The 8751-nt window shown below is 30.2% G+C and overlaps 1 protein-coding gene across 3 annotated transcripts; it reads right to left on the bottom strand.

The window, feature by feature from the left end:
• Positions 1–2420: 2420 nt before the first annotated feature.
• LOC105764260 (MYB-like transcription factor EOBII) lies at positions 2421–3724 on the bottom strand. 3 transcript variants are annotated; one of them, XM_012582782.2, is made up of 3 exons: positions 3366–3724; positions 3161–3290; positions 2421–3087 (listed from the first exon to the last, which is right to left on the bottom strand). In XM_012582782.2, the coding sequence occupies exons 1-3, from the start codon at positions 3493–3495 to the stop codon at positions 2673–2675; spliced, it is 675 nt and encodes a 224-aa protein (XP_012438236.1). In that variant the 5' UTR covers positions 3496–3724; the 3' UTR covers positions 2421–2672. The 3 variants fall into 3 exon arrangements, with proteins under 3 accessions (XP_012438236.1, XP_012438237.1, XP_012438235.1); XM_012582783.2 differs by having other exon boundaries at positions 3161–3262; XM_012582781.2 differs by having other exon boundaries at positions 3161–3724.
• Between the last annotated feature and the right edge of the window lie 5027 nt (positions 3725–8751).

The raw sequence follows: 8751 nt of genomic DNA, 5'->3' as shown, positions 1-8751 counted from the left end.
AAAAAAATCACCTATAGAAAAAAAGTTCACTCTATTGAGCTCTTAATAATAAAAAATTAACGAGTCCTTTCGTTAATGGAAATCACTAATTGATCGATTTAACAATTAGCGATGATGACGTGATATGCTAAGTCAATAAAAAGTTATAAAAATCATAAAAAATTTTAAAATAAATAAAAATATATATTAAAAACTTTAGAAATGAGGGTTAATCTATAAAACCTTTAAAAATTATAAAAATATTATAAAAATTCAAATATGTAAAAAGAAAGATTGATAAACTTGAACCATGGTTGATAATTAGTTGGATTTTGTTTTGATGAATTACAAGAAGAGGATAAAGCCTTAAAAATAAAACAATTAACGCAACTTAAACCCATGACACACTTAAGACAATAAACACGTTGGTTTCTTAATTATATTTGTATAATTAAGTGTTTTCTGATTGAGCAATATACAATGGACCCGTGTCTGAAAGAGCCTCGTGGACTTGTCCCTTTATTAGACGTAGAAATGGAAGACTTCTGTCTAAGCCATCAATTTTAGAATGGATATAATGGTGAGTCCAATCAATTCACCTTTTACTTTAATGGATTTTTTTTAACTACGGAATTTTTTACTCTTAAATCTTAATAATTTTAAACATAGACTTATTATTTTATGTTTACAGTACATCATATTTCTTTAAGGGAACCATAGGTTTAATTTTTATGGTATATATATTACATAAATTAGTAAATTGGTTAGACCCAGCTGAGATTGGGCCTATAGGTTCTTAAACGTCTATTCCTAATTTTAAAAAGCTAAATTTATGGTTTATAATTAAAAGAGTTCAATGTCATTAGTTAATTACGGTAGTGTTTGGAAAGCTCGCTTAGTAATTAGATTCGGACATAATTGTTTGTAATTACATAAGTGTGGCATGTTTAGGTAGTGTAACGATTCGATTTTTGCCTGTGTCAAAAAAATGATTTTAGGGATCAGATTTGCCATTCCGGAAAATTAAAGTAAAGGTGTTGGGGTGAGATGGAGATTAGGAAGGAGAACTATTAAGAAGCTTAGTAATTATTATATAAGGTAACTAGAATTGAAGGATTAAATGAGTGATTAAGCAACCACTTAAAATAAGTTAGTGGATGGGCTTGATATGAGCCATAGATTTCCACTGATCCTTTCATGATAAAATGGTAGCCATTAGATTAATTATAAATACGTAATTAAAAGGAAATAAAGGAAAGATGAGAGCATCTCTTACAAACGGCAAGAAGAAAGAAAGGAAAGACAAATTCAAAGGTTTTCATCCTCCATTACCATGTGCTATCTACCGAGGTTAGTGTATTTTTGTTTAAATTAATAGCTTAGAATGGTAGTAAAGTTGGAATTAGATTCCACATGCATTTCATGTTTAATTAAATCAAATTAAAAAGTAAAAAAAATTGAATACTTCAAGTACATTTATTAAATCAATTTGTAAATTTTCATGTGCCACAATATCTTTAAATGAGTAATTTAAAAATTAATAATAAATTATAAATTTATTTTCGAATGAATCAAATATAAATATTAAATAAACTCATAATTACTATATAAACCAATGTTGAAAGAATGTAATTGAGTCGATCTTATTGGTTGGAGCTTTAGCTCGACTTGAGCTAGATTGAAATTTTATTTTTAAGTTCAAGCTCAACTCAAGTTTGATTAAGCTCGTACACAATCGAATTCAAGCTTAATTTATATATTAAAAATAAAAAAATCGATAAGGTTTATGAGTCGTTTGAGTCGACTATTGCTAACCCTGAATTTAGTTCAATCGATAACTTGAGTTTAGCTTAATAATTACCAAATCGAATTTGATTTTTTAAAGTTAAAATTAAATTGTTTGTGAGCATTAATATCTCATTTACACACCTACCATTAATGTTGATGGATTGTAAAATTGACATTAGTTAAAAAAATCCTACCCTTTTAAAAAGCCCAAATATCAGTTCCTATATATAGACAATGGACATGTGTCGCTATACAATCCCTTAACACTTAAAAATTAGCAAAATATTACATGAATACATAATTGGTCATACCTACTTAAAATTTGATTTCTTAGAGGAAATTGAAATATTATAATTTTATGAATGTATCTAGCAAAGGATTAATTTAGTTTTATATTATTAAAAAATAAAATAAATCTAAATTTCAATGAATTAATCATACTATCTAAAAAGTATCATTTTGTGTTCAACTAAGTTATTTTTAATTACTGATGAAATATTTTATTTGAAGTTGAACTATAAATGAAAAATATATATTTTCATGTCGATTTTTAAACAGTAAATATTAATAATGTTCTAATTTGAGCTTAGTTGATTTTTTTAATAGTAAAGAGATTAATTGTATCCAATACCTAGAAGGACTTGGTAGGTAAATTAACCCAAAAGAAAACATAGTATTTATTGTAAATAGGGTGCTTAATTCCTAAGTCTTAAAACAATAGCAGTAGTACTAGTACATATCAAACTGTCCACTGAAAGTCATTCTGATGACCTTAATCACAGGTCATATGCCACAGCATTAAACTATCACACAAGTAGTGAGTCCAATGTGATTTGTCAGTAAAGATTATAATGTGCTGGGGAGCCTTCAAGTTGAAGGATAATTGGACTCCAGTAATACTCCATCTAGTTCCCCATCTCTCCCAACTCCCTACATTGCCATAAACTATCTGTCATCTCATTACATATCCAACACCCTTCACCCACAGCTGACATGGATGCCAGTCTGAATGCCTCCATGTCCTGCCCACTTCTGCCAATATTGTAACTTCCATTAAGAACTAGGTTATTGTTGTCGACACAAGTATGGGCATATGCGTTTGGACTTGTTTCGTGTTGGGGAAATTCAATTTGCTGTGAAATGTTTATGACTGAACCTGAAGGGACGATGCATTCTGGTAATTGACAAGGAACTGAAAATTGGGAGCTCATTTCTTTCAAAGAAGAAGAGGATGGCTGCTTGTTTTGCACCCTTGTTCTCCAATAGTTCTTGATCTCGTTGTCTGTTCTTCCCGGAAGATGCTCTGCAATTTTTGACCATCTACAGAGAAAACAACCATAAACACAAAAAGAATGCGCCTCTAAAAGTAAATAAAATCAACAAATTGAATTACCGATTTCCCCACAGGGAATGAAGTTGAAGAATCAATTGTTGTTCTTGGAGAGTGAGGTTTCCGCGCTTAATGTCAGGGTTCAAATAGTTAAGCCACCTTAATCTGCAACTTTTACCACTTCTCTTAAGACCTGAGGAAGTTAAAGGTAGATCAACCCAGAACATAAAGAAAAGGGTAAAGAGGTTGTTGATCAATGTGTTGGTACCTGCACATTTTGCCAACATATTCCAAGGACCTACCCCATGACGACCAATGTAACGGGTTAGGAGCGTATCCTCTTCCGTGGTCCATGGCCCTTTTCTTACCTCAATCTCCTCTTCAATAAGAGTGGACATTCCCTTGGTAACAGGGGTCAAGGTTTTTTATTTTGGGGGGCGGGGGGTAACGAGCCTCAAATCTATAATCTAATATTTCCTCTCTTTCTTTTTCTCTACCATAGCAATGAAATTGGGACATGTGCTTGGCAAATTGGTGAAATTTATAGGATTCAATAGTCTTAACTATAGCAAGGAGTTTCGGCACATGTTCATCAGCCTTTCTTTGCAAAGGAGAATAATGTTCTTAGAGGGGATTAGTATGATATCAATTCTCACACATGCTTATCAATAAATATTACATTCTTAGAGGTGACTTGATTGGGAAAGATTAATTTTCATGATCATAAGATGAAAATAATTTATTTCGAGTCTCATTCCAAGAGTGCTTTTTACATATTAATATTATTGGTGGTGGTGAGTTTTTAAATTTCCTGGATGATAGTTGGGTTGAGAGGGATCCAAGAAGAGAGATCAATAATTGGAGAAAGTAAAGAGACAGGGAGAATTCATGCAAAAGATAATGTTGTTTCTTTTTTTCCTTTCCAAATGTAGTTGATTGTTCTCTTAGAGGTGGAGATGCCTTTGTCACTTACCTTTTTATAGTATGCCAATGCTAGAAAGCACATGTGACCTGGTGGCATAGATAAGGAATTAGATGCAATAATTCTTCTACTATAGGGGTTACCACACCTACAATAACAGTGATTTCAGCATTAACAATGAGAAAAACGTGACCTTGTTCTTGGTCTAGTTCTAAAATTTTATAAATAAAAAAAATAATTCTAAAAATATCTTACATTCTTTTTAGAAATTTCTAAATCCGTTTTATTTTTCATATCCGAGATTTGTGGTGGTTCTTTTCAATATTTGAACCCTTGAGAATGCAATGTGTTTACCATTACGCTCAACACTTATTTATTATATTTTATTAAATTTTTAAATACAAAAGATTCTAATGTTGAAATTATAACTAGTATACCTATGACATGCGTATATTTGTGGAAATATTATATTCAAAATACAAATGTTAGTTTAAAAACAATATACAATAAATAATTAAATGTATGGTTTGAAATTAATTAAAATAATATTATTATAAAGGTAATAAAATGTGCATATTAAAATAAAATGTATAAAAAATACATCAAAATAAAGTTTCTGTTGAATGGTAAATTTAAGGTTTTATTAATGCAATTAGCATGGACCAAATCCCATCATATCCATTATTCTTATATTTCTTTAAAATAAAAAGATTAAAATGCCCTTAAACAATATAACTTATTTTAATTATGGAAAGAAATTTTCGTAATTTCTCTAACCAAATTTGTAATCGATTGACTCGTGACACGACTCAATTAATAACTTAAATAATAGTATAAATATTACATTACCTCAAAAAAATATAATAGTACATATTTAATGTTTATGAATATAAATTGCGCAAGTGTATAAACAAAAATTAAAGTAATATATTTATAAAATTAAAAATTATATCAAAATAAATCAAAGTTATTTTTTTTCGATATAATACCTAGAACTACCTATAATTAAATATGCTCATGGATTTGGTCGGTTTCGGATGGCCCATGAAAGGTATTTAGACCAATTTTCAAAGCTTGGACCCGGTCCAGTGTGAAAAAAATGGACTTAATTTTTTGTCCAAACAAACCTGACCCAATTTAAAAAAGTTAAACTCAGGCCCGGCCTGATCCGCTCATATATGACTTTTTTAAATTAGTTTTTTTTATTTGAAATTGATTTTTTAAAAAATATAATGCACTAAATACACTAAAAAACTCTAAAATTAAAATTTTCTAACACATTAAAATATTTATATTAAAAATACTACCATAAATATAATAAATGTTTTATTATATTAAAAATAAAATAATAAATATTTTATTGTATTAAATATAATTTTAAAGTTTTATATTTTGGGTTAGGTTATTTAATTGGATAAGTTTCCTTTAGGTTTTGAGTAACGGGTTTAATTGTTAATGGGCTAGTGATTTAATATGAATATATATAATTAATATAATTAATTTTTATAATATAAAATATTTGGGCCGGACTCAAGCCGAAAAATCTTACCCAAAATCCGATCCATATAAAAAACAAACCTTAAAATTTAGCTAAATCAATTTTCAAATTTTGTTATTGGTGAGAAATAAATTAACAATCAATGTTATTTGTTAATTGCATTTTACATCCACCCATAACAGGACAAGCCCACCATTATGAAAACCCCATTTAGAACGTAACCAATCCATTTCACTGCCTATTTTTTAAATAAATAAAGCTACAAGTGGCAAGTGCAGTACACAGTCTTACAAGATTTAGAAAGAAAATTAATTATCATACTAAAAACATCTTTAAATTATCACGCTTTATTTAAACTAGATTATAGACCATTCATCATTTCCATAAAAATATCAATTACATAATAAATATATTTATAAAAAAAACAAATGAGAATTTAGTTGTAATAATAAAGTAGCTATCTCTGATGTGTATATATATATATATTATTTTATACAAAAACACATCAAAATGATATAATTACAATGTAAAGCATTAATATCTTAATTAGTGTTCAACTGACTCGTGACACTAATTCAATTTAGATTTTAACATTTAGTATAGATAGGTATTTATATTTTGTTAGTTAAATAAGTCTTGTACTAAGATGTTCATTTATAAAAGCACTTAACATTTCATGTTGATGTAGAGGTTGATATGGCAAAAATGGCTTTATAAAAAAATGTTTATTTGAATAATCATAGTGGAAAAAAAGTAAAATTATTTAATACATTCTTGTGGAAAATTTAGAATATACAAAGCAAAACTCAAAAAGTGATGCAAGCTCCTTTTTGATAACGAACCTGCAGTCAGTGGCCTTTGCAGCATTATTGGCGATGTTTTCCTCTCTTCCTCTAGGTGAAGTAGTGGAAAGCTCGCCATTCAAGTGCTTACTGAAGGTGTAACATTTTAGATTTTCTAATGTCAGAATTCGTGTCGTACAACATTGGAGAAAATATTGATAAATCAAATTTAAATGGTATAACGATCTGATTTCATCGTGTTGGAAGATTTCGATTTTTAAGTCTCCATTTCTTTCAATCAAGACAGCTCGATTATTAAACCGAGGATAGCTATTATTTGAACATGGAATTAGTACTAAAATATATATAAAGTGACTTGGTTGAATTATTAAAGGAAAAATAGTATAGGGACTAAATTATTTGGTGACCAAAACTAGAGGAATTTGATTTGGAATTTTTGTAGGTCTCTAAGTAGCAATTGAAGCAAGGATGTTGTGGCAATTAAACCATATTTAACTAGCCTAGTGGATTGACATGATTTCTAACCGTTGATCTCCACCAAGTTTATAAATAAATTATCATATGGATTAATTATCTTTACTAATGAATTAAGTTTAATGTAACATCCTAAAAACCGAGTTAGTAGAAATAGGGTTAGTGAAAATCTAATAAGGTAATTGATTTGTTTCAGTGGTTAAGTATTATATTTGTGTGTGAAAGATCTTGTGTTCAAATCTTTTCTTTTGAAATTTTTATTATTTTTGTCCTAACCCCTATCCTTAAATGTCTGGCTTATATATTATTTTCGCTCAACTAATGATAAGAATGGACTTACTGGTTTAGTGGTACGGTTTTAGTTTACCTATGTGTGTAAAGTGTGGATATTTTTATTTCTCTGCTATTGCATAGCCATGTGGTCAAAATTTGAATTAAATTTAAAGTCCCTGATAGGGATTGGTTAAGTAAGATTTTATCTTTATTTAAAAAAAAAAAAACTTAGTTTCCATCTCCCCACTAATTGTCGATTTTGGTGATTTCATGTAATTCTCTTCTTTTATCAAAGAAACTTCTTTGATATTTTCCTTTGGGTTTTCTTCTTTTCTTTCCCATTTTTCTCTCTAAAAATGTTCTACTGCCAAGGTTTTTCTCTAACGCTATTTTTCTTCTTCATTTTTTATTTTTGTCTTGTCGTATTTCTATTTCTATTTGTTTTTGTTCATCTTCTATTTTTTTATATCAGTTCCCTTTGTTTGCAGTATTAACTGTTCATTCTACTCTGAGTAAGTGGCTGTGGTTATGGTGTAAGCAGTGTATTTATTTTTCCCCATTTAGAATGGAGAAATATTATTTTCAGGTTAGTTGTTTATGTGAGTAATTATTGTTTTGGCTTCTTATAGAAGAACGTGAACTGTACAGCAATCCTCCAGCGGTTTAATTGTGATTTAGAGCTATTGTTGGTGCAAGGGTAAGTAGTTATTCGTTGTGGTAGGGGCTAGTTTTCAGTAATAGAGTTCATTCACTACACCAATATAGGTTTTTAGCGGCGGTTTTAGCGGTGTTTAGATGAAAAACGCCGCTAAAGTTAGATCATTAGCGGCGCAAAACGAAAAACGCCGCTGAAAATAAGAATTAGCGGCGTTTTTGATAAGGCCAAAAAACCAAAGCCCAACGACACCGTTTCCGTGTTTTTGGGGATTTAGCGACGTTTTTAATCAAGCGCCACTAATAATCCTAAGCCAAACGGTGCCGTTTCCGTAGTTTTTGGGATTTAGCGGTGTTTTTGGGGAAGCGCCGCTAAAAAACCTAAGCCAAACGGTGTCGTTTTCTCAGCTTTCGTGGAATTAGCGGCGCTTTGACGATAGCGCCGCTAATGTTCAGGGCTTTAGCAGCATTTTTAGAGAAGCGCCGCAAAAAACATATGTCCAACGACACCGTTTTCAGATCTTTCGAGGCCTTAGCGGCGTTTTTAGTGAAGCGCCGCTATTGCTTAGGGGTGCCCAACGGCACCGTTTTCTTAACTTTCAGTGGCGTTAGCAGCGTTTTCTAGTAAAGCGCCGCTAATGCTTACTTTAGTGGCGTTTTTCGGGAAGCGCCGCAATAAAACTAAGCCGAACGGTGCCGTTTTCGGAGCTTTTTGGGGATTTAGCGGCGTTTTTTGGGAAGCGCCGCTAATGCTCAAGGGTTTAAAATATTTTAAAATATTCGTTAAAAATGGAAAAATTAAAATACTATTATTTAAAATAATTTTAAAGTTTTTTGGATGCATTAATGATTTTTTAGATTATATATTAAATAATTTCTTATATAATCGTAAAAGAGATAGTATTAATTTTAAAATATTGAATTAATTATCTCTATAGTATACGGTTTAGAGTTTAAGGAGTAGTCTTGGGTATGGATTTAGGGTTTGGGATTTAAAGTTTAGGGGTTAGGTGTTATGCTTTAAGGGTTA

Source organism: Gossypium raimondii, chromosome 12, assembly GCF_025698545.1.
Source record: "Gossypium raimondii isolate GPD5lz chromosome 12, ASM2569854v1, whole genome shotgun sequence".
NCBI classification, from domain to species: Eukaryota; Viridiplantae; Streptophyta; class Magnoliopsida; order Malvales; family Malvaceae; genus Gossypium; species Gossypium raimondii.
This window is presented reverse-complemented; position numbering and strand designations above follow the sequence as displayed.